The sequence below is a fragment of the Poeciliopsis prolifica genome, unplaced genomic scaffold, assembly GCF_027474105.1.
Source record: "Poeciliopsis prolifica strain line A6 unplaced genomic scaffold, Auburn_PproV2 SCAFFOLD019, whole genome shotgun sequence".
Taxonomy (NCBI): Eukaryota; Metazoa; Chordata; class Actinopteri; order Cyprinodontiformes; family Poeciliidae; genus Poeciliopsis; species Poeciliopsis prolifica.
In genome coordinates this window covers 5214923-5242040 of record NW_026562394.1, presented here as the reverse complement: position 1 = coordinate 5242040, position 27118 = coordinate 5214923, and the positions used below count along the sequence as shown (strand labels likewise).

Sequence of the window (27118 nt, the reverse complement as noted above, 5' to 3'; positions counted from 1 at the left end):
GGGATTTCTTCTTCTTAATATCCAGATTTGGAGGCAGAGTATGTAATAGCAAATGCACAATCAGAAAACGTGTTTGTGTGACAGATCTTTTATTATTATTATTATTAAAAAAAAAAAAAACTGAAAATAATTTTCACCTGGAGAAAATGTGGAGAATATTTTCAGTGGTAATTTATGCTTTTATTTTCTCCATTCTAAAAGGGTTGCTGTACAATCAACAGTAAACCCAGCATTTTTAGCAATTCTTTTAACTACAAGGCTTGTAGTAGTCTGGCTGCTCCTTTTTTTTTTATTGGGGACATTGACCTTTTTGGATGGCATTCAAAGTAGCTCTTTTTTTCGAGGCTTCACTTCTTTAAATGGTTTTGTGGTTTTGGTATTTGCGCTCCTCTTAAATTGGAAAAAAAGGATTAAAAAACATGCGTTTCTATTCTTTTTTTAAAAATTATGCATAAAATCTGATCTCAAAGCAAAAAAAAAAAAAAATTGCCTTGTTTTAAGCTTTTTCTTCCTCCTTCAAGAAAAATCAGTTCCCCCAATCTTTACTTGAAGGTTTATTTTAGCCTTCCTTCATAGAAACATTTTATTTGTTGTGTCCTCTGCCCTATCGGTTCTATTACAGTGTTATGGGAAAATTGGCGATAAAGCCATGCAGTGCCTTCATGTAGAGTGAAGGCAAGGTGAAATTACCAATAAGTAACACTAACAGCGGCCATAGAGGGGACTCCATACAGGCACGTTAAGAGGCTGTTTTAAACGGGAATGGGGGAAAGAGATTCAAATATACTTTGAATCCTGAGCAGTTTGATAACTTCAAGTTTGACATTTTGAATGAACAGCTTTGTGACAGTTTGACAGCATATATACTTACAGCAAAGGTCGGTATTGGGGGAGGAAGGTTGAATATATATATATATATATATATATATATATATATATATATATATATATATATATATATATATATATATAAAGAAAGGAAAAAATATATACTAACACCTGAGAGCTGGCCAGCGCCGCTCCAGTCTTGTGCTGATGCTTGATAAATGAAGCCATTCTTGCTCTGTTGCCTTGCCCGAAGGCACCCTGTGAATAGTGGCAGGAGGAATCGGTTAAATTCCTCCAGTTGTTTTAATTAGTCCGTTAAGATATTCACCGGATTATAGCGATGACCTGCTAATACGTTATTCTCAAAGCACAGTTTTTTTTTTTAGGTCATGGTCATTGATTGAAGGCTTTATTCTTGAACTCGTTCAAAAGCTCATTCAGCCATTTTTTTTAAAAACTATGCTGTTAAAAGGGAAATAAAGTCAGTACTGATGACCTTTTGTTTAATCAAGATAAAATGCATTATTGGTTATCTAAATTGCCATTTGCGATACTGGTAGAATCATTATACATTACACTAACTATAAAAGCATGCAAGTTTGTTTTTCATCAACTAATGGAAATGAGTTGTGTATATATCACAACTGTTGTAGGCTTGAGGTCATAGTTGGCAGACTTGTGTCATATATTTTATGTCTGACAGTTCCTCACCCTGAGAAACAAAATTGTGACATTTTAAGGTCGTACACCAGATCATTATTGCTTATCAAAACAAACATTTCTGCTTCCCAACCCACCTTCCTGTTTCTTGTTACGCTGAGATGTTTCCCCATTTATTTATCTTAACTCTACCAGTTTTCTCACACCTTCAAAATCAATGCATATTTATTTAGACATATTGAAGGTATTTTGTTTCTTTTATTATTCCAAAGGAAGCAAAAAAAAGAAAAGAAAAAAAAAAGACAGACTTAAGCAGTAGATTTGTCTCTCAGAGGAAGAGAAGCAAATCCAAGATTGATAAATTGTCACATGGTTGGCACATGTTAGTGACTGGTTCTGGAAAGCACAGTCTTTTTGATCATAATTTAACTAATTAGCCTTTTTTATTTTATAGAATAAATAGCAAATTGGTGAACAATATTCTGAAATACTTAAATTTCACAGATGGTTCTGTGATTACAGGTGCAATAAGTGACCTTGAAATCATACGCAAATTATATCAGTGTGCTTTTCTTTCATGATTGTTTTGTTACTTGCAGGTGTTGGTAGTCTTGGGCGACATTATCATTGACGTGGATTGGTATGTGCTGAAACTGTTCTTTTCTAGTTTCTGAAGTGCAGTTCATCCACGTGCAGCAAGAAAGCACAAGCTGTTTGCGTTGTCCTTGTTGCCATTTGTCACTTTGCTTTATCTTCTGTGCTGTTTTGTACTTTAACGTTTCCACAATAGGGATTGCATTGCATTAGGATCTATCATATCTTTTATAAAGTTTCGCAGCAGCAGCAAGAGTAGTAAAAAAAATATTCAGCCCAGCAAAAGATGGATAGTTCTTGATGTGTTTGCAGATGCTGATTTGATACAACTCTCCCACTTTTATAGGGCCCAAAGAAATCCTTATAGGCCCCCTTTTGACCCTGGTAACCTTGAGGAGGAAAGACTGTGAACAAGTTTAGTCATGTCAGCAGTACACTTCAAATTTCTTTTTTGTTATTAAAAGTTTTAACATTTTGTCAAGCCCTTACAGATAGGTAAAGCTTAGTACTTTCTCACATATAGCTTGATTTAGTACATCTGTATTTAGTTTTAGTTACTTTACAAATGTCTTTTTATTTTATACATATATAAGAAATATGCAGCAAGATAAAATTGTTTCTTTAGGACTTGCCTAAGGAATCAGCTTTTCTTGCTCATCAGTGTCTGTTCTGAAGGTGTGTTCAGTCTTCATGATAATCCAGCCAGCACTTTGCTACAGCAATATTTGATTCTATGAACAAACGGATTGTGGAAAAAATGTTAACAACATAACTTGCATTGATGATGGGGCAGACTTCAGGTCTGAGAAGAGAAGTTAAGACTGCACTGCTGCTCTTTTACTGTCTGTTATGGAAGTTATGTAGTTGACTCAAGCAAGCAAAATGTTTTTCACCTGTCTTAAAAGTGTTTCCGGTTCCTATGAAAAAGGTCTTTTGCTTTCATAACTGCTTCAGGTGTTTTCGCAGATATGCGTCACGGCATCCGGTTGGTTATAGGTTATAGAACAGACTCACTGAAATCTAATTTGAATGTAAAGATGATCACTGCTGCTCCTGCCCGTCCATTCAACTTAAAGATGTTAATGTAAACAGTTGGAAAACAAAATCACAGCTGGTTCACTTTTGTGTACTTTAACCTCTAAATAATATTTTTTTTTGCTGCCAAGCCTCTGCCAGATTCCATGCATCTTCACCTGGTTTGCTCAGTTGGTTTGTTGCTTCCTCAGCACTTAGTCACACAGCCGCTCCTCCACAAAGAGACATTTATTATCTCCGGTAGGTTATCAAGGTTATTTGTATCTCAATCCAAGACAACAAAAAAGGACCTAGCATTTGATGCTGTTGAACCAGCAATAAATATTTTTAGTGGTGCAAGAGTCTGCTGCAGCCATTTCTAAACCAGGCGGGAAAAAAAGGCAGATTATTGGTTAAATGAACCTGGTTCACATTGTTATTTGTTGTATTTGATCAATTTATTTGTGGTTTGGTAGTGGTTTGCTATAATTTCTGTGCAGAACACACAGAAATGATGTTACTGAATAAAAACAATGTCCTACAAAAAAATATAAATGATTTTGAAGTCCTTTGTTAGAAAGTGAACTTCTGAAAAGAAACTACTAAAGCTGCTGTTGAAATAATAAAAATATCTACCGCAGATTGGAGTGGATGTTTTATTGTACGCTGAACTAAGTAAGCTATGGTCTAAAATAAGGCGAACATCGAAAACTAAAGCATCATTCCTAGAAATCAGTGCATCATTTTATATAAAAGGGATCAAATAAAGCCAGGAATGTGTACACATAGCTAATAATACACAAAAAAGGTTCATGCTTATAACTGCCATGCAACTAACCACTTTAAAACTTACCAAATTTTATTTCTGTCATACAAACTTGCAAAGATCATACAGTTCTGTCATATAGTTTGGGATTTCTCTCTACCAAAATGTACACAGAAAGAATAATTGACTCCAGAAAGAATACTTGTTTCTGAAGCTGAAATTAAGGAACCAGTAACTGTGTGACCTTTTAATAAAATATCCCAATCATGTGAGATTGGTTAATTTGCATTTGCTTCTTGAGGTATCTTGAATTATACAATTAAACTGCAGTGTTTAATTGTAGTTCTGACCAATTCTGACCAGCAGTTTAAAATAATATTTCTTAAAAGCGAATCTAAACAAAAGATTCAGCAAAATGCTAGGAACCAGATTTTCCACCAGTTATAGATTTGAGTCACAGACTTAAGCTACTTTAAACAAACAACAGGCCTTTACTTCTCCACTCCTGTTTTTTTTATTTTTTATTGTTCATTCTCTGAATTTTGTCCGGTTATGAAAACACTTAGGGAAGGATGAATGCGAATGAGACATATGGGCATACACAGCCGGAGGGTTTTGAAACTCACATGCTGGTAATTCAGAACATATTTACCATTTTTCATAATGTTTGGTTCAATTCGGATAGAAGCAACCCATAGCATCTGTTCAAGAAGATGTTTCAAGGCAGGGTGTTGTGAACCACAGCGATCACAGTTACATATTTTTTTCTGTTTTGCAAGGAACAGATGAAAAATGTATAAGGCAGCCGATTGATTGCTGGTTGGTTTACATTTTTTTGTGTTATTTAAAGCGGCTTTAATAATTGAGAACATATAAAAGATTGACCTCAGGCTGACGATACTACAAATATTTCTAAATGGAAATTAAGTGATTTTTGTCTTGATTTTTCTTGTCTTACATTATTCCAACTTTTAAAGCTCTGCTGCATTGGTTTGCACTGTGATTTCTACTTTTCTTTAAATCCTGGAAACGTCAGCTGTAACTGACCCCAAGTCGGTTCGTCCTGACATTCTTGATGTTTCAGGTCTAGGCAGGAAAACAGCCGAAGAGGAAATCTAGAGCGGAGGGATGGATGAGCAGCGGCTCGATAGGATTTAGACATAAAGTCAAATTAGTGAGCTAAACTGACTTGTTCGTGTTTAAGTATAGCAGGTGCTCCATCTTCTGCAGTTAATTAAAGAAGATGGCAGTATTAGCACATGGAGGATCTGTCGCGCTTGTCAGGTACATATCGCTGGATGTTTGTCGAGGCAGTGATGTAACTGAAATATTAGTCAGGATCATAATCATTATGATGATTTTTTTTTTTTAGAATGTGGAAGGGTGACAATTTGCTCACAGAGCATGACATCGAATAAACCCTCATTGCAAATGTTGGGATCATAACAAACTGTTCCTTTTTAAAAGGTGTGTTATTCCACAGAAAAAAAAAAAAAAAAATCAGTACAGATCGACAGCCCAGATATGACATTTTAATTTTGTGTCTGTTCTGTTGCTATCGCGCATGCACACCTGTGGACCTGCTCTCTCTCCTATTAGGAAGAAGCTGTGAGCTTTGATAAGGCTTTTTCCTTTTAGCTTAAACACCGCATCATCACAGTAGCTTCGATATGTCTTAAGAGAGGAAGAGAGTTTACCCAGGAGCTGCATTAATATATGAAATCCTTTTGTATGATGTGAACTTAAGATATGCTGGTACTCTGCCCTGATCTCCCACAGTTGCATGCAAAAGCAGCCCTTAGAGACCCTCTAGTAAAACGCAGAGCCGCGGAAGATAAAAGATGGTCTGTTTGGTGGGGGATTCCTTTTGGTCTGTTCTCATTTCTTATGTTGACATATCAGGTTGTATAATGTCTCGAGGAAATTCACTTTTGCTCTTTGAGAATTCATATAACAAAGCTGTATCAGAACTTAATTCGGGAAAGTCTTGCATTGATGTACCATATAGAGTTGGAGCAAATATATTAAAGTGCTTCACTGGAAAGCTCCGTTTTGCTTTCGGCTACAGCTACATAAGGTGCCTCAACAGCAGCACATCATTACCATGTCAGTAATCGTGCCTATGTGCGCCGTATGAACTGAACCGTGCAGACTGGTAGATAGTTAAGATTTATCTGAGGCACTCACATTGCAAAAAGGCACACATACTGTAATTGCAGAGCTCTTTGAAAATGGCATCACATTAGTGGATGCCAGTCAATTGTACATAACAGGTTCTGCTACCATGAGATTGCTAGAGTAATTGAATAAATGGGAAAAAAGGACCTCATACGTTGTATAGACAACTGTTGATAACAGCTGCTGGTAATAATAATACCCAAATCTATATAAGAGATAAAATATTTTCTCACCAAAAACATGTAATTTGCAAGGTGTGCGTTAAAGATTTTGCCCTGGGTAAAAACTGTCATTTTGTTGTGCATTATTGAACAACAGTGGGTGGAAACATGGATGTTATTGTTTACATTTGTACTCTTTCTTCCTTCAGATATGTAATTCCTCTCAATAGCTGTTTGATACAAGGTAAATTGTTCACTTAACTTCAACTCTGATTTCTTCTTGTGATATTCTTTTCAGGTGTAGGAACACAGTATAGGGTTAATAAAATATACTGTTGCTGTTACCCCCAAGCAAATTTTCATTGAATTGACATAGAAATATCATCTTCCAATTAAAGAAAGTGTAAATATGGTTAAAAAGTGATTGTTGAAATGAAGTCAAAATAGTTGTCTTGACGTCTTTCTTCGGTTGATCAGATTAGCCAAAAGAGGCCGACTATTTGGGTTTTAAGTACAGTTTTCTGGCCTAACTACTAATGGGCAAATCTTAAGGAACCCTTTTTAGTAAAAAGAAAAAAACGACACACTTTGGACATCCAGAGATGCATGATTTCTTTTTCATACGTCTTCAAATTAAGTTACTATATTGCAAATGTTCAAACTTAACCAACTGACATTTGGCAGTATATTTTCCTCTGCAATCCCTACTCTGCACGATTATACAACACCTGATTTTAGGTTCGTGAACACTGACAACCAGTTAAATGTGCAGCTTTTTACCTCTCTGTAACCTATTTGTGGCAGAGGTAGAAATGCTGTGGCTCAAACATAAACATATATATTTTTTGTTATCAGTTAACATACTACACCTAAGAACATCAGGTAATGCTGAAAACCACACTCTTCAGTGCAGAAGTTGCTACAGAACAAGTGAAAGACCCAAAGGGCCAATGAGGTTTTTAAAACTGGAACAAGACAAAGATATAAAGTGAAGTTCTCAAAAGCTCTCTAATGTAAACGACTGAGTGCATTTCCTTTTCAACAACTGTGCAGTAATCATAAGAAAAGTATCATGGATGATATAATGAGATAATCCAGTGGAAGGTTTCACATATGCAGGTTGGTGTGCAAAAAACAGGAGAACAAACTAGTGTTTCTGTGTAGTGAAGATTATGGTCACTGATGTAAGCGGGGTTGTAAGGAGAGAGTAGATGGTGAGAATAATTGTGAACAATGAGAGCTGTCACAAAGGTCTGGGATCGAAGTTGATTTTTGGCTTTAGTAGACATGCTGGAGGAGCGACTTTGGACTTATTTTGAGTTTGAAAAATTTTCATCCAGAAGAAAAACTTTTTTTCCTGAACAGTTCAATTGTTCCAGCTGCAAGCGATTCAGACTCATATTTTTGATCCTCTGATTCATAAGCGATGATCGACACTAATGTTATCTGGATGAGGGCAAGCGACTGTCGCCTCCTCACACAATGTACATTGGAAAAGAATGGAGAGGGACATTTCTAAATTAATGATAATAGCAAAATACATTTCTTCAGACATGAGAACATTTTCTTAAACAATTTTTTGAAAACATGCAGACAGTTGCATATTTTTTTTAAATGGGCAGTTGCTCATGGCAGCATCTGAAAGGGGTGGGTCATTCAAGTACTAGAAAATAAAATATATCTTATTTGTCCTGAACAGGTTTGCTGCTACTTCTATGCATGTGTAGTGGAGGAAGTTTTCCTTAGATTCTGTTGAGTACTGGGAGACTACATTACCTGCTTTCTCCTACAAAAGAAATAAAATTGTTTCTTGCATTTAATTGCACATTTAATTTAAATGTGTGCATAGTTATATTTTAAGGTTACGAAGTTAGTCATAGTGATTAATTGTGATTATACACAATGCCAAAGTGTGATTACTTTGATTAGATTTTGTAATTGATTGACAGCACTAGTTTTAATATTTAATATGAATATTTTTAGTATTTAGTGACTAATGGTAACCACTTTTGCTATCATAGAATGCTAAGGACATCATAGACAGTCATTTCTGTAGTCAAGTTGTCTTTTTTTTTTTTTAAATAACAGTAAACTCCTGCTATACAGAAAACACTCTACCTCCGATAGATCGTGATATCGCCTCTTCTTTTAATATAAATAACTAATGACCACTCATAGCTGAAATACATTTAACGCTGCTAAAAGTAGTTCAAAAAATATTTCAGAATCAAAGATAATTGGTAGTGCAGGTCAGCACTTGACAAACCCACTTAGATAACTCTGATCGGTGCATGTCTAGGCACAATTTGCTGGACACAAGAGTTTCAAAGCCCTTAAGATATTCTTTAGATATTCTATTCACTTTTCAGAGACATGTTTTCTGATGATCATTCTTGATACACGCCTCTTTCACCTTCAAATAAACTAACCTTAGAGATTTGCATATCTTTTTCACTTAGAAATAGCTTTGACAGATCTGTGTTACAGAGTGTATCCCAGTGTACATTTAAAGATACACAATATACGAAAACTTTTGCATAAATTTAATGAAAAAACATTCAATAATCGGACATAAGAAAAGCTCCCCTATCCTGAGAAGAAAAAACATATATACTCATCTAGACAATAGCAAGTGCAGAAAATATGCTAATCATGCCTTATTAATATTAGGTTCATGATGTTTAATGGAAAAATATATAGTACTGCACAAACATGAGTGCAAGAACACTAGGAAGTATACTCAAGTGCATGTAATACCACTGAAACAAATGCACTGCAGGTCCACTTAGCTGTTCCTAAACCTAAGTGTCTTACATAACAAAAAAAAAAAAGCTCTAGGAAGAAAGTATCAGGTGAAACTGACACAACATTTCAGTTTTGATGCTTACATTATCCAGTGCAAATCAGAATGCATGTACTTGCTCCGCCTCTGACAAACTCACTTTGTATATAAATATCATATAAATGGACAGCCTTGGAAAAATAGATTGCCTGCAAAAATGTCATAGGGTGTTCTCATGGCCTAATTTTTATTTCCTTCCTCTAGGTGTGATTTAAATAATTTAAGTATAATTTTACTAGATTTCTGTGCATTTAGTTGCTTCATCTTTCAGCAGAAAACTAACCTTAATCTTCCAATGTATTTAAGTGTTGGCTTGTGCATATAGAGAAAAGACATAATCTTAGCAAGTTCAAAAGCAATCAGTTTAGTCTCCATTGATTATCAAAGGCTTGATTTAAATATATGTGCATTTTATCTGAATGTAAACCTAAAATGTAAGATGTATTACCAGGTATAGGACTTTGGTATTCAGAACATAATCTGTTGTCTTTGCTCAAACGGGGTGCAAGAAAAAAATAATTGAGTTTGAATTGGTTATGCCTGGGGCTAAGTGCTAAAACAAATCTTTAAATGAAATTTATTACAAGCGGGGTTACCGTGCTCAGGTGTTATTGAATTCATTTCTCATTCTGACCTGATTTACAACGATAACTGTAATAAGTGAGACTGGCAGAAAAGATGACAGTGACATTGCACATCATGGATTCCCTTCAAGCAGATTGAAATGCAGTCAATGTCAATGGCTTAATTGATCCGTGCAGATGGTGTCTTTTGTTTCAATTGTTTTCCTCAGCAGGGCGAATTATCGTTTTCTTAAATAAATCCATCTGTGCCAATGGAGTCATTTTCACAAATGCAAAGAATTTCTCACTCATTTATATATAGCTAAGTTCATTCATGGGGAACCATAGCACCTTGTTAAAAGGGTTCTATGAAACAAACAGGGGGATGTTCATCCTTCAAGTCATTTGTATTCAGCCAAGGACAATTTAGGCAGACATTGTGGTTTGAGGCAGTTCACTGCTCTTCATTGTAAGTGCAAGGTTGATGAGACCCCCTTCAACCTCCAACCACCGCCACCCCCACAACATACCTTCATACCACAGAAATTAATGAGGAAAATGAAGCTAATGAGATAACAAGCACAAGATGGAGAAACAGGCTGATCTGACGCATCCTCCCGGTTATTTGGCAATATCTGGAGGCGTCACCGGCCTCAGACTCTCATTTTCTTCCTGTCATATTCAATCAGCGATTCCTGCCTAAAATAAAAATGTGTGACCATGACCAGCAGAACACTTGGTGTGGCTGGTCTGCTCACTTTTCCCTCCCTTTTGTTTTGGTTTTCTGGGGTGTTATTAATAAAAGGTTTCATGGCTACGAGATAATTTGGTACCATGAATGTTTTGGTCTAAAGACGCACACAGTAATTATTAATAATGAATGTGAGGTTTCACAAAGTACGTTGCTCAACGGAATAAATGTTGCGCCTGAAATGTTTCTGTGAGCTCCTTCCGTTGTAGATAATTAGCAGCGTAAAGTAATGAGGTCACTGGTAATGGTCATTTCTCTTTACATGCTTTGTCCTGATGAGTGACAAGCCTAACTTCTTCTAATTAAACCAGTATTTCTGCAAATCTGTATACCTGGATCATTTATAAGGAGGCTAGGTAAGGTAGCAGGTCATCTGTGAATTTAAATACCAAGTCGACATTATTGTACTGAGTGATAAAGGCTTTAGCACGGGGCATTAAATAGCAGTTTGCAAATGAACTTGTGACTAAAACTGTACACCGAATTAGCAAGTGATTTAATATACTGCAACATTTAAGTGCTGTTTGCCATTTGTTTTGCTGAATTGTTCGACTGCAGCGTGGCTCTGTGAAAGCTGCGGAGAATCCTGAATCAATCTGTTCTGTGAGAAAACAAACTACAACTTTAATTAGGTTGTGGATGTTCAGAAAGCACAATATGTGAAATTGGACTAAATTGCACATAAAAACTTCTTGTTGTCTTATCACATGGCAGGGAATGTGAAAAAGCAAAAGCATATCACTGGTTTACATTTAAAACATGGCTGTATTAGACATGGCAGACAGCAAAGAAAACTGTGCAACCACCAGTTTGTCTCAATAAATGATCATCAAGCTGACTTCATTATAAATATTTGATATAGTTGAGTGGTAATTAAATGTGGTGGTTTAATGTTTTTTTGAACCTATGGGATTTTCTGTATTTTTGCAAACATACAGAAACATGATATCACCCTACCCAGTGTGACTTCCTTGATCAACTTTTTAATTTATGATTGTTGTTTTACATTAGTTTGAATAAACTTTACACCTTCAGCTCTGAAGTTTTTGTTCGTTTCCTGTTATGAAATTCTCTGTTTAGTTGGTGGGCAAGATGCTTGTTGGAACTAGATCCAGGGGGTCTAGGTGTTTATTAGTTTCTGAAGACACACATAAAAAGCGCGCACGAGGCCAATTCAAACCCACCGGAGAGTGCACAGATTGAAAAATGTGTGGGGTCTAAGTGACTGCGGGCAAGTTAAATAAAATAAATTGGTGTCGGTATCATCTTCTCATTACCTGTTTTTTTTTTGTTTATTTTTTTAAATGGCATAAAACCATGACACTGCTACGATTGTGCTATACCATTAGAATATCGGTGGTACGCTGGAAAATGGTATTTTCCCTTTTACTGTCTGTATTTAAATCAAAGCTTGTATTTTAGGGTAATCTGTCCACTGAATGTTTTTAAAAACCCAGAAGCCTTTTGTTCACTGTTCTCTTTAGCTGAGCACCAATGTTACTTCTCAGAATTGCAGAAAAATAGAGCAACATTGCTCTATTTTCCTCTATTTTTTAAACCCCTAATAAATTTAATAAAATTTCATTCTCGATCACAAAGATTGTGGCTTTTGCGAGCAGCTGTACTTGTGGTCCTGATGCGGACGTGTCTCTTCCATCCACAACAAACGTGTCGTTTTCTTCTCATTTCAGATTGATCCTAAGGTTGCCTTTCCCCGTCGCGCCCAGCCTAAGGTAAGAATGAATTTCTCACTTAGCAGTGCTTCGAGAAAGTGATCATGCGTCATGTTGTTTGCTAAGTTTTATTGTGCTCACACAACCTTTACAAGGAAAAACAAAGATTGAGTTTGGATTTGTTGTTCTCAGCTTGGCCATATTGTTTTACTGAAGCGATTACCCCTACAAGAGGGGAGGTTTCAGCTGTGATGAAAGAATACATTATTTTTCTTTATTTCTGTAATGTTTTAAATCTGGCAGTTTTCCTGTGATATTACTCTTTCCTGATGCGGTTTTCAGTTCCGTTGCTGCAGTGGTATGAAGTCGAGCTCTACTGCCTCTTTAAGGCAGCAATGCATTGCTGTGTGAAAGAAGTTGAAATTCTTTTAGCTGGGATGAAAATAATCAAGATGCTCCTGTCTTTCGTTAGCTGTTAAAATGTCTTTGGTGGCACACATTTAAAATTAAAGGGCAAGTTTTATTTTTAACTGATTAGGCTGATAGTTCCTTGAATACATTTTTCTGAACTGAATGGTGACTCCCCAGCTGACAGTGATGAATTACACTTACTGGCTGAATTACAAGTCGGAGTTCTTTTGTCACATCCGGAGTTGAATGAGACTGAATGACATGAGTGATTTAGAAATATCTTTATTGTGTGGCATGCATGCAGAAATTGTCACAATTAGCACTGAAACAATGGGTGATTGAAGAAATAAGCCATATTCCAATCATGCAGGAACTGTCACACAGGCTCTTCATGATGCGTATTATCTTTTCTTTTCTTGATTACTGGTCTTGAGCGCTTCCATCGACAATTAAATATTCAGCATGTGCAGATGGCGCGGTGGAGTAGTCAGGGGCTTTGTTGACATGCCCCCTCACACCATCCACCAGCCATTAATGTGCAAGCTATTGCGCAGTGCACTGTAGCGCCATTCAGCATCGCTTTCAGGGGCTGCTTCCCCCCACCTAAACCAGGTGGAAATCGATAATAGATTTTCTCCTTTTCCCTGGATCACAAAGAGGGGCATTGTTAAAGACTTGTTCACGTTTCAAATAAGGAATTGGCAGTGGAAGCTTTTAGAACCAGAGCACACTGTGACTTAAGGATACCGACGTGCGGCTGAGAAACAACTTGTGTTTTTCCACTTTTTCTTACATGGCAAGCCTATCGACTTAACTTCATCTCATCTGAGCTTTGCTAATAAAAGTTGAAGGTGCAATACAACAACTCGGATGTTTGATGATGCATCCAATTATTAGGCGAACAACTGAGCCAGCTTGCTGCGTGGGTTTCTGCTTATATTTTTCTTCCAAACCATCATGCTAACTTTTGCAACAACTTAAAAGGAAAGTACACTGTTGTTTTTTAAAGCATAATTTCCATAACTGGCACTATAGTGAGACTGTGAAAATACTGCCACAATGAATTGTTAAAAACCCATAAGGAATCTTATGAGAATAGCAAAATGGTTTTACTGAAAGTGGATTTAAAAAGGTTCTTAAAACAATTGGATCAAACCCAATAGATTAACATTGCAGTGGTTTGTATTTTAGGTTCAGCTGGTTGAAGACATTTGAAAGAATACCCATTCAGATGTTCCTATTTTTAAATTCCTCTCTGTCTAGAATGAGCTTTCTTTTGTCCCTTCTTTTGCCTCTGCTGTCTGCCTGCTTGGCTGCTTGAATAGGTTGCCTTTTTGTTTTAAAGAAGCTCCGCTTGGCAGATACCTCAGTAGCTTTGGCTTCGGAGAGCAAATCAGCGTTTTCACGAGTTCGCGACGGCTTTGGCGCCAACCTCGCCGGTGACCTCCCACTGCTCGATGCTGCAATATGGTAAAACTATACAGTATGTACATCACGTAGCGTAATGCTGAAAAACAGGCAGGAGGTGAAGGTGAACAAGGAGGACATTTCACTGTAAACAAGCGCGGGTGTTTGTGCCGGGATGACAGGATCAGAGGGAAAAAAAGCCAACTTGTTTCAGCAGACATTCCTGACACTGCCCCAAAACATGGACTGCTGAGAACAGAAAACAGATTCAAGGGTGTTCGACATCAGTCATTAGGATATATTAAAACTCACACATCCGGGGAAGTGTAGTTAAGTATAGTCTAACATTTAAGACAAAATCAATTTCTGTAGCTACACAAACCTGTAAAAAGTGAACCAAACGATTGCTGTGGGAATACCTTGCAGAGTAGATTATTATTTATGGTGCTTTGGAAAAGTATTCGACCCAACCAATTGAACGTTTTGAACTTAATACCACAGTAGCTTCAAGCTTAAGTTTGTGTTATTATAATTTAATGTGATTGACTAACACAATGAATATCAACTGGCTGCAGTTCAAGGCTTTGACTAGGTCATAGCGTAGGAATATTTTTTGGCCTAAACCATTCCACATCAGTTTTGGCTGTTTAGAGTGTTAGCAGATAGCAGATTGACTTCCACCTTCATCTTCCTGACATCAGTGTCAGTGCTGAAGAAAAGTATTTCCATGGCATGATGCTACTACCTTTTATGTAGCAGGAATGGTATGTTTATGTTCAGATTGCGTTTTTTTAGGATTTTTTTTTTTTATAACCTTGCCCTGCTTAAGTTTTCCCCAAATTTATCTCTTCCTAGTCTTCCTGCTGCCTGTTCACTAATCTTCTCCAGCAAACCCTCTGAGGCAACAGAGAATTTATACTGAGATAAAAGTTCATATAGGTGAACCCCAGTAATTCTACTGAATTTATTTAAGGGCATCAGAACACAAGTGATTAAATGCCACACTTCAAAATTCTTTTATACTCATATTTTCCATGCAACATTTTGTTCTGGGTTATCATGTGAAATATAGAAAGATAGGTGAAAGAGGAGGAGGACTGCAAATTATTTTGCGAGGTACAGTAAAGATCACACAAGGTAGATTTTCCTCCCAACATTTAAACTTGCCTTTAGGGAATCATATATTTGCATGATTTAGGGAATCTTATGGTTTTATATCCATTTGCAACACAATATTGGTAAAGGGCACACAGTGGAGATAACCAGCGGCCCCCGTCAATCAAAGAAAACAGACTAAGGAAATGCAGATCATGCCATACATTGCAAATGAATAATGCTCTCCTACACTACCTAATCTTAGATTTTTTTAGAGGTTGTGCTTACAAGTATAAAAAAGTGAAAAGATATCAACATCGGCTGGCCTGCAAATATTCAGGGATTAGTTTGCATCTGAGGATGACTGACAGGTGCGAATGAAAGGATTAAACAATCATGATGTGATGCAAAGTGCTTTATGCACATTCATTTATGCCTCGTGTCCTCTTCGCCTGTCTGGGGATAGCCAAGGCTTTGTTAGATAGGCAGCTGGACGTGGCTTCAGAATGCCAGGATTCCTCTGTAAAGGTTTCAGCATCTTAGCATTTACTTCCACACCAAATAAACAATTCTTTATCTGCTGGCTTACTGGCTAAAAACCGATCATATTGGATGCTGGTCCCTGCAGTGGTTGTTGTTCAACGAGGATACAAACACAGGAAGGATGAACCGAATTCAGCCATCATTATGCATTGCTTTGCTCTCCAAAGCATTGTTCGAAGTTCTACCCTCAGTTCACACCTGGAAATTGCTTAGCAGATGTGATAAGTGTCTGGCAAGTGTAAAAACAGAGGATTATGCTTTTCATAAAATGGTTGGATTAATAGCTGTGAAGTAATTGTAAGGTGTGATGATCAATCACTTTTTCAGCCGAATTGGATAGATCTTTATTCGCATCATCCAGTGATCAAAGTGGATGCTTGAAGCTAATTTAAAACAAAATAAATAAGTAATTTCTCATTCAAATTTATACATTTTCTTTTGGTTTAGTGAATTAAAACATTACTGGAAAATGTTTTTATTTTGTTAGGTGTAAATATTTATCCAGCTTTCTACAAACGAGTATGGCATTAAGAGTCTTGCTTTTCTCTATTTCCCAAAAATACATGCTGCGCACACAAACCAAAACAACCCACCCTCCCGTTTTAGTTTTGCAATTGTGTACAAAACATGGTAAAGGAGACAGAGATGAGATAATTCAGTCTCTGAGCCTCCTTGTTTGATATTTCCCAGTAAGACCTGAACTGAAATATGTAAAAGAGGACACAGTTTTTGTTTTCTTTCTTTTTCTTTTCAATTTTATTTTAAGAGGAATCAAAGACTGTTTCTGCCGACATCGCTCGAGATTTACCACTCAGCTGCCGGCGTCATTACCGCTGCTGCCGCCTCTGGTTTTGTTTCTCGCAGTGCAGTCACACACAAGCATAACATGTCCCAGCATGATTTTAATTGCCAGTGGGACTGTGGCCACTTCAGTGGGAGATGAGTTCTGATGGCTTGTTATGGAAATGAAAGGAGGGAGCAGCTTTGATTTACTGAGCACAGGTCGTAACCCTTTCCATGCGCCTTTCAAAGGGATTTTGCCATATAGGCCGAGTCTGGCGAGTCACCTCTGTGACCTGCTGAGCGGACTTTGGGATGCAGAAAGAAGGCTCTGTTGTTTCATAATTCGATGTGTGCTGCAGAAGAGCAGCTGGAACAACAGTTGAAGGAAGATGCTTGTTTTGTTTGCATTGACACTTCTTCCCTAAAATTCTCATTCAGCTCCAAGAAAGAAAACTTAAGTTAGTACAGTATTGGCAATAACAATTAGGGTTAAGGTGGATGACAATCCAGAAATACCATTAAGGCACTCTCTAAATTTTACTTTTTATGTGCCTCAACTGTTTTGTCTTCACCCTCTTCTTGTCTCACTTGGTTGTCACGTTCTGTTCATCCCTTTGCTTCTCCCTTATTTTCCTTCTGTCGACTCTTCTCTAAACTGACCAGTACCACCTCCTCCACCTGTCTGCATACCACACATTTCTGTCAGGAACTTAGTGTGCTTTATGTTCAAGCTTGTTGGGAAATAAAAATGCCAGATGTTTTGAAATTGTATGGAATAAAAAAAATTGTGATGGATCCAAGTTTGATTTAGATCTACTGTTCTTTTCTATTGTGTTAAAAAAGAAATTACAGTATCAAGCATTTGTACTTCCACCTATATGACCGCAACCTTTATTATATTATAGTGGGATTTTGGCAAATAAAAAAAGTTAAGAAGTTTCAGGTTTGTTTTTTCTTATATAAATATAAATCTTAAAAGTGTGACATGCATTTGTTCCAGTCCCTGATGAGTATAGTTTAGTCAGTTACCTTCAGAAGCCACCTAATTTTAAGTATTTAAGCATTTATTTCAGTCAGAAGAAAAACAGAATCCAACAAATATAAATTAATTATTAAGTCGATTCTTATTTGGCAGTCAGGCTGCTCACTATTGGAAAATCATGGGTGCCAATATTGCAGGTGAAGACTATAATAACAAAGTCAGTTGAGCTAAATTCAATATTTATTTCGCTCTCCCCCTATTTAGCTATGTTTCCATACCTGTGACCTTTCACCTGTTGACCACTGGCTTGAATGTCAGAAGTGAAAATCTGCTGGAGTTGGACTTTATTCAACAGCTGAAGGTTTATAGACCTGCAATGTGTGAACAGTCATATTAAGAAAACATGTGACGTCATATAAAAATTGTCTATGTCAAGATAGTAATCACAGCTACATGGCTTTATTGACAACAGAGCATCTGACTACATCTTCTGTTTTAATGAAACAGTGGAGCTCTGACTGATAACTTTACCAGGACATCATTATCATCCCCCTGGCATCAAACAAGCATCACCAATTACATTATTAGCTCAGAAAGCCTAATATTTCTTCAAGATTATTTTTTTTTTTGCACTTATAATGTTGCAAATAGAAATATTGCAATCCTGATAAACTTGTAGTATATCATGCAACCCTAATTCAAAACAGCTGACATTTTTCAGGAGTGGTGGGAAATTTGCAGTTTGTCAGTTTGTCTGGTCAGATGAGGTCAAACCTATATTCATGTTGTTCTAGAATGGTCCAGTCAAAGTCCATAGCCAAATTTAACTGCGATCTTGACTGACGCTTTCCATTCTGAGACAACGTTGCACCTTGTAGATTTGGTGCGACCTGACTTGAATTTGTGGAGTTTTGTAAAAGATTTCTACATGCGTTCATCTCCTAAAATGCAGATAAGGTTGATTGAAGCTTGAAGTTGTAATGTGACAAGACATAGAGAGGTTCACTTTTACGAGGCACCAGATGTTGTCTCCATTCAAACATTTATTTTTTTATTTTTTGCTTTGTCTGTCATTGTCATTCTTCTTCACTGCATCTCATGTCGTACCCTCTCTCTTCAATTTTCTGCACTTTGTTCTTAGTCTTTAAAGATTACAAGGCCTGGTAAATCCAGCCTTGCGCCTTCCTCAGTTATTTGATCTTGATTTAGCAATATGATATTCCCCTCCTCAAAATGATCCTTATTTTAAATGACACAGCTCACTGCTGGGAAAATGAAACCGCTGTAGCTGCCAGTCCCTTTGAATGTCCCTGCGAGTTTATTAAAAGCACCAGCTTCCCGTTCCAACTCAGCTCCGCGCAGCTGCACGAGTCCGAGGGAATATTCAAGGACAAAAGTCTACTGTGTAATACATCAGAATGCTGCGTCGTTATCTTTGATGAGCATCACAGTTCATGACAATGAGCCGTCCCTAACATTTCAGCTATGATAGAAGGTTCTTTAAATATTACACATTTTATTTTTTTTTCCTCGAGGTCTTTTTGGTGTGTAGATAGCTCACAGTTTTAGAGAATGTTATGTTGTGCAGACTATTATCTAAAGCCGACATTCAAGGTGTGCAGCACAGGTCTTATTCCGGTGAGCGACCAAAATGTCCAGCTGAAGAAATATTTTCTCCTTTTTTTTTTTTGTTCCTTTCTGTGTGAATGCACTTTTGAAAATGGATTTTACAACTGACACTAAATGCGTCGAGACAGGGAGAGAGACCAAGAGGCAGTCAGAATGTAACCAAAGAAAACTTTGACTAAGATGTCAGAAAAGTGACAAGCAAGTTGATGGGAATTCTTCACTGTCACACTCCTTTCGAACCTGCAGGAGGAAAAAAAACCCAAAAAAACCCAGAGCCATGGAGGCAACATAAACAAACCCGCCCTCAGATAGAGAATGACACAAGGAGTTTTTCTCCCTCCGTGGTAATGGCTGCTGTGTCGAAGCTGGAGATGGGTTTAAATCCCTGACCCGTCAGCTCCTTCGCTTTCAGCGGCCTCGGTGGAACTGCTCCAGATGAAAACGGGGCCAGAGCAGAGACATATGAATGACTGTTTGTTTGGTGGTCAGACACAATCACCAACTGAGTGACCCAGTTAACTGGTAGTCAAAGCGATGCTCAGTTTGATTCATGCATGCATTTTTATTTTTTCATTTTACACTTCCTAAATGTATCTTGTGTTCTCTTTATTTTTTCTCTCAGTGCTTTCAGCCAATATTTATGCTTCAATGGAAAGATAAATGATTTGTAAAAGTGAATGCTAGTGTAATTATTTTTTGCCGCAGATATAATATGAACACACATTTCTTTTGTTTGAATAATTGCCAGAGCGCTTATAAATGGAGGGGATGTGTGTGTGATTCTTCTTTCCTCTTCCTCTCGTCTTTTCTGCTCTGGTCTCCTTGGTTGCGGGTGGAGAGTAATTAGGTTTTCTAGGGGATTGAGGGGGCTCTTACAATGCTTACCAATGGCAGCAGTCAGGCAGGCTAGTGCTGGCAGGGCAGAAAGGACAGAGGGCTGTGCAGGAGCCTGGCACTGCTAAACCTGATGCTGACTGACAGTAATGAGGACAGCCTGCTAGCCAGGATAGAGAGGAGAGAGCACAGGAGAGGAGGGCATGGCCCTTCACTGCGCCTCTCAAGACTTCTTATCAATGGATGTGCATACACAGACACATGTACAAGACAAACAAACACGAGTTCAGCATTTACATGAATGTAAAGCACAGTGAGCGCGTCACAGGGATTTTGCCGTTTGCCTTCAGTTATTAACCTCATAAAAGAAATGGAAAAACAACACCCAGCGTGACTCAATCCAGAGAAATAACCACTGCACTGCAAAGGTTATTCAGTTTAAAAAACATTATGGTTTCAGATGGAACAGCAACTCCTGTCTTCCGGGAGAAAGCTTTTGACTTACACAAAGGAAGCATGTTATAATATTACCACCTTGGAGGTGGAAATTACACTGTTTACACCAGGGGTTGTGCCTGATATTGATCATTTAAGACCAAGCATCCGTCGATATGGAGTCTCAGTCCAATATTTGTACTTTCCCAAACTACACACTATAAGGAACTATTAAAAGCAGAGCCAGTGTCTCGGGTTTTTACCTTAGTTCTAAGTTGATGCTATAAAGAACCAGCTGACAACTGGTTTGATGTTCCAAAGCGATGGAGCTTCCCCTGAGCCACGTCATTATGTCCCTTTAAAGGTCTCTTCAAACAGATTAGGTGAATTTCTCAGCAGTGTTCAGAATTATTTGCTGTGAATCACACTTCAAAAATATCTCCAATATAATTAGATTGTTTCTCTGTTTAATCACCATTTCACTGTTTATCAAAGCCGTTAAATAACACAAATTAGAAATGATGAACCTTGTAGATTTGCTGCGACCTATCCAGACAAGAACTTTACACGGCAGTTGGTAGTTGGACTTAATTGTCTGAAATGTGCATTTTATCACATAAATCCTTCACGTAATAAAATAAAATTATTTTCTGAAAATTGGGATTCTGATCCCCATCAAGATCAAGTGAGTAATAAAAATATGACAGATGAAGATCCTCACCAATCAAGAATATCGGTAGGTGACCGCTTGCTGATGAATATTATTTATCAAATTTACATTTGCCGATGCAATACACCCAATTACATAGCGAAAAAAGAGTCTTGCACAGAAAACCACAAAAGTACAAAATGGTGTGTGGAACCCTTTTGAGACATTTTATCTAGTCAAGTTGGTAGTTCAGTCTTTTTCTTCTGCGATGCTTAAAGCTCCTTTTGTGAGGCAAGCAGACAACAGATGTCTGGATTGGTAGCTAAAATTTATATTTGATCATAATTGAAAGGCCAGCCTTTTCATCATGCATTATTAGTGCTAAGAACCGACTCTCAGGATATAAAAATAATAAAAATGCTTTGGAACTTTTCTATAAATACTACAGTACAGCATTTGTACTTTTTTTTTTTTTTTTTTTTTTTGCTCTTACAGCATAAATGAGAAAAAGATTGTCTCCATTTGGTTGTTAGTATTTGATTTTTAGTGCTCTCTCATCACAGCAGTGTCACGAACTAAGTGGCTCTGGTCATCCCAAACTAGCAGTGACACTGACCTTGGGCCCTCTTCAGCTGTAGCACTCTTCTAAATTAGCCTCTGCAATAATGTGATAGGTGGATTCCCCAGTCTGATCTGCTTTTTTTTTTTTCTTCCAATCTCTTGAAGTCTGCACCAGTCCAGGGTGAAAAACAAAGATTGTCAGAGAGGCGGAGGAGCACTTAACTTTGAAAGTCATCACTTCAGGGAGCTGTTTTGGCAGCTCGGGAGGCTGATGAGGAATGCATTTCTAATTTTTCAACATTGACCTTTTTTCAGTCTGTGTTTGATTGGAATGTAGGAAATAAATAAAAAGATATGCCTTGTTCAGTTAGGATGATGAGCTCCGTGGTGCGGTCAAAGACGTCCTCCTGCAGTCAAGTTTTTCTTTTGCATGGTTTCCTTATATTACTCTTTCTTCTACTCTGTTCTCAAATATGCTGTTTGAAACTGACAGAACAAAGAGTGAGAAATATCCATCAGCACATCAAATGACTTTGGATGCATCCAAATGTGTAGTTAGCTTCACAGAAAATACTGATATTTCTCCAATAGCACCAAATCAGCATTAATTAGATTCATTTTTCCATCAGATTTCATGCACACTCATCAAAGTAAAAGAAGAAAGAAAAAATTTTTTTTTTAAATTTTTATTTTTTACCTTTTTGTGTAAAATGTTTGTAAAACATTCAAACAATTTTGCATAAAAATGTCCATTTTAGCCTTGGTTTAGCATAATTTGATATTTTATGTTATATGCAGTATGACTACCCTTTAAATGTTTAGATATTTAAACAAGCCAGCTTCCACAAACTTCATAAAATTCAGAGTTTGAATTTCCCTTCCAAACTCTTGAAGGAGGCAGAGTGATGTGTAACATCATTGTGGTCAAACAACTCACACCTCAGTGCTTTATTATACAGCACCTAACCTGGGTCACTGGGTAGACATAGATTTTGCTTTTAAATGAAATTTTTTGGGATTTCAAATGGGGCATCATATGGCTTCAGGTGGACAATTGGTGCAGGGCTACATATCAGTTTTCCAAAACATACATGATGGCGGAAGAGTCATAGCAGACTAATCTGAGTCCGGGACTGCATAGTCTGGAAGGCACCAAAACGACAAAGGGTTCACAACATAACTATACAGTTTTGCACCCAAAAGAAACTACCTGAAGGAATGCTGATGCATCTGCATCAATATTTTGCTGTCCCGAAAGCAAAAACACAGCACCCACAGCAGGACTATCTGCAGCTGCCATAACGGGACCTTTTTCCACAACATCACGAACCAAAAGAATGTGCAGAAAATGAAACAAACTGCTACCCACCATATTGCATTTTCTCTCCTCTCAGCATTCCTGTCTGGATCGCTTTCTTCCTCATTTTCTTCCTCAGATCTTCTTCAGCAGATTCTGCTCTCTGTATTACGGGTTCAAAGTGGTACAGCTGGATGGGTTTTATATTTAGTTCTGTAGCGAAATCCGATTCAGTGTCAGACACGGACGTGCTAGCAGCCAGATAGTTTGTCCACAGTGATGTCACATAGCAACAGCTGTCTGTCTCAGATAAAAGAATTCTAATTTTCAGCTCTGCTTCGTAGCACCGTTTAGTAAGTGGAAAGTTGTGGTTGGTACTATTTTTTTCTTTACACTTGTAAATAATTTGAATCTGAATTTTGATTCAGATGCTGTATGGATGCAAAATGCATAAAATACCAGTTTTTTTAAAAAAAAAGCTTTTTCCTGTTCCTTCAAACTTTAAACGAAGCTTGTAGCTGTAATGTTACAATATGTTGAAAGCATCAAGGCACATTTTTCCAGGTCTTCTCTATTTTAATATCAAACAGTCGCTCCAAGTGTTACAGAGCTGATTTAAATTGTGTTGTTTCTAAATTGGCATGGTCTTTTATTTGTTCGACATTAGCATTTTAACAGCCAATAAATACAGCATCTCTTTAGTTTGTTTCTAAGTGTAAAATTACAGCCTGACTGTAATCATTAATGTGATGGATGTGTCTGTCTGATTGGAAGATTGCCTGACCAACTCACCCAAGTGTTTTCACCATGATTGGAACCAGTTGTCATTTGCAGGGTTAGATATTGGAATCCCACCTGCCAGACCACTCTTTCTTACTTTGACGACGTGTGACAGTTTATATCTGTGTTTTTCTTGTGCTGAATCTTTTGTTTTTTTAGTTTTCTGGGGCACCAGCCCCTCTGATTACGATATTCTTTCAGCTCGACAAACCTGTCAGGTTGATAGTTGTGCCTGTGTCGGCAGCGTGTTTAGTGGTAATGGTACAAAAAGCTTTTTGTTGCCCTTGTCTTATAGAACATCTCTTTTCTGGATCATCCATACTATAAATCTCAATTGCTTTATGATTAGTTTTGCAATTACCTGGTTCAGAATTTGTACTATTGTCAAACTAACACTGTACTATAAAAATGCCAAAACTGCAATCAAGGAATACAACAGATTTTTTTTTTTCCTCGTAATTTGAAATGTGCTCAAATTCAGCAGTATAATAAGATCTTGTGATGTTTCAACACCATCAAAGTAAAAGCTGTAGTGCAAAGTGCTATCCAGTTGTTGTCAGCATGTAACTTTCTCTGGTGAAGGAAGTGTAACCTATTAGTATGAGCCTGGGATATAAATATGACACCTTGTATTTTTAGTTTGAATTAAAGGAGAGATAGTTCTCGAGTTGCCCTTTTTTTAGTGACAGAGTTTATTTAAAAAAAAAAAAAGAAAACTTCTTGCTCGGCTGGCCAATAATACTTTGTCACAAGAGGTTGAAAGATCTTTCACTTTTTTAGTTCACTGATTTTGGCAGTGTTTTGTTTAAATGAGAATAGGGATAGAATTACAGACAAGACACACACCTGTTGTCAACACTTTAAGAATACATTAACCATACAAATACTTTTAAAAATGCATGCAGCTGCCTATTTTAGTAGTTCAAGTTTCAAATGCACCCTTATATGAACCAATACACACAGTGAAAATTGTCTTAGCATTACCAAAGAAATTGATATCTACAGTTTTGTCTATTCTCTTGGTGGTACAGCCAATCATTTTAAAATATTTCACTAAGATCTTACTTGGTTCTTTTGCAAACTGTCATCTCCGTTTTAATGTTGCCTTTTAAGTCCCGGATGAACTCGATCTGCTGTCGATGTCGACTCTCACCAGCTTCAGCCAATGTTACTACTAGATCTTCTAGGTTTGATAAACACATTTGTGACAGAGTATTAATATCTCTGTTACAGAGTACTTTTTTTACAGTTTCATTTCAGTTTAGACACTGAAAAAATTAAATAAAAAACTTTTTTCTTGATGAGCGTTTTAAAAGCATTCATAATTTCTGCAGTAGTTTTTCTTCGCAAAGCAAAATTGACTTTAAGAATCACACATTGATTCCTATCCTTGTGCAGCATATTTGTGATTTCCACCTGATACGGGAGCTGTTGAAAGGCTACTGCTATATTCGTGCTTTGCCAAGGCAGTGCTTAATAGCTCCCAAATGGCCCCAGTGGCAGAAAATCTGCATGGTATTGTTAGGTGGTAGAGGAGCTGGCTAGATTCAGTGGGCTGATTTATAACAAAGCAAAAGCAGGAAGAATATGCAGCAGCACATGCTGTCAGGCATGCAGCTGCACATTTATGGTGAAGACCCTCACCTGCCTTATTCTATGCAATCACACGCAATTGGGTCTTGTCACTCACTGCTGCAACAATGAACTATTTACAACATTCTAGAACTTTTTGCTTAAGTCGTGTATTTATTTTCATATGATAATATGACATCTGTAGCAGCTTGTCCCATTTCGCTGCTAAAAAGTAAATGTGCTTGTGTTGGACACGACTCTCCAATTCTGAATTACTGCATCTAAGTCAGAGTGCTAAAGAGCTTAGCTGTTCCTCTACATAATGTCTCAGTCCTCAGCTGTGACCTTTCTCTTCCGCACATCATTCACGATTATACTGCTGACATGTTGGCTCATGCCAATAATTTTTCATTGGACGCACTGTCAGCCACATCATATTTTATCATCTGGATAAATTTGTGTTGTGTTTTTCATGTGGGCTCGCCATAATTTGTATTTGTCTGTTTATGTGTCTGTCCTAGAGATTAGATTTTTTTTTTGCATTCAATTCGGCTCAGAAAAGAATTCGCAAGCAAACACAATCTGGCACCAGTGGGGGGAAAAAAAATACTGGCACGTGGTGGTAAAGTAAACAATATCAAACAATGACAAGAAAAGAAACAACTGTTAAAATAGAGCTTGTGTCTGTGAGTGTGTAAAACTACTCATTAAAGAGTGAGTTGGAAAAAAAAAGCGACACATCTTTGTGTATCATGTAAGCGCTGGATCACAAAGCAACAATAAAATGCTACAATAAGGCCACACATTTACATTCAAACTATTCTGCCTCTTAATTATAGGTATTACTCAATTTGGATGAGCAGCTTTTCAGTTCTGATTTTACCAGTGGCGAATTATGACTCAAAATTAGCACCTTTCATGCTTAACATAGCAGCAGTGGCTTAACATAAAGCTCTCAAAACAGAGATGTTCATGTTTGAGTGCTTTGGTGGCGATAGCACTGAGGAATAAGATGTGATGTGTAATAAACTTGGTTTTTTTTTAAAACACAGAGGGTCATTGTTCTGGGGAACACACCAGGGATGTGTCTTGAGCTTTTACTGAAGAAGCGAGAATTAGGCATCGAACTTTTACCAAGTTCACGGCTTTAAATAGTTTTTTTCTTAGAAAGGGAGGCAGTGACAAGAGGTTTGTTTAGATGCCTGGAACATATATTCCCTTCTCTTGTCATTTTGTCCACACTGCTGGTCAGCTGGCTGAAAGAATGCCACACTAATTCATTTGGTTGAAGAAGCAGAGATGGGTACTTTATTTTAAAATAAAGCAATTAGATTCTGTTATGCATTTTTGATGTACACTGTGATGGATATATTGAGTCATTCTTACTCAGAGAATCTCATAGTGTTCCATGCTGGGTCATGGTAGACCTACAACATGTAATTGTAAATCATATTGCCAATATTAGCAGAAGCAGCAATTTTCTTTTCTTCTTTTTTTTTGTGTTGTTTTTTGCTAAATGCCGTTTACCAGCTCATGTAACATGTCTCACTGTTTTCACAGAGGACTAAACAATAACATAATTATCTTTCACATGTACTCATAAATCACACATTGACAAAAGTCTGAGTCCCTTCGAATAAGTGACCTTGTTATTTAACTCACTTTCATCTACTCTGACAGTACCACCCACTCGAGTCAGCGCAAAGGCTAGCCGCTGATTTTTAATTAAAATGTTTTAGGTAGCATTTGAATGTTTTATTTTTTTTTTCCATGGTTAATTGATGCCGTGACATAACCAAGGCAATTACTGCTCATTTTCCATTCTCGTAAAAGAATTTGAGGTAACAGACCTGATTTATTGTGCCAACAGTTGGATTAAGGTAAAACAAATTCTCCATTAAACTTGGTAAACTTCCCAGCAGCACCTTTTCTTTTTCAGGTTTCTGTTTTTGTTGCTCACAGCTCAGCTGTCTTTCACTGTTCAGGTGGTTTTTACAGGGCATTGTTTTCTGCCCTTCATTTAGACTGAAACTGCCTGTGCCTCACGGTGGGCAACGTTTTGCTTCCAAATGGAACTGGAGATTCTAATTTGATTGAGTGTGATTGACGC

At 37.3% G+C, this 27118-nt stretch overlaps 1 protein-coding gene across 13 annotated transcripts in view; it reads left to right on the top strand.

Moving 5' to 3' along the window:
- msi2b (musashi RNA-binding protein 2b) overlaps positions 1-27118 on the top strand; it is a 277823-nt gene that overhangs the window by 2357 nt on the left and 248348 nt on the right. For all 13 annotated transcript variants that reach the window (XM_055043792.1, XM_055043790.1, XM_055043785.1 and 10 more), the window contains one exon: positions 12049-12090. In XM_055043792.1, coding sequence (XP_054899767.1) covers positions 12049-12090 — 42 coding nt within the window. The remainder of the gene's footprint in view (positions 1-12048; positions 12091-27118) is intronic.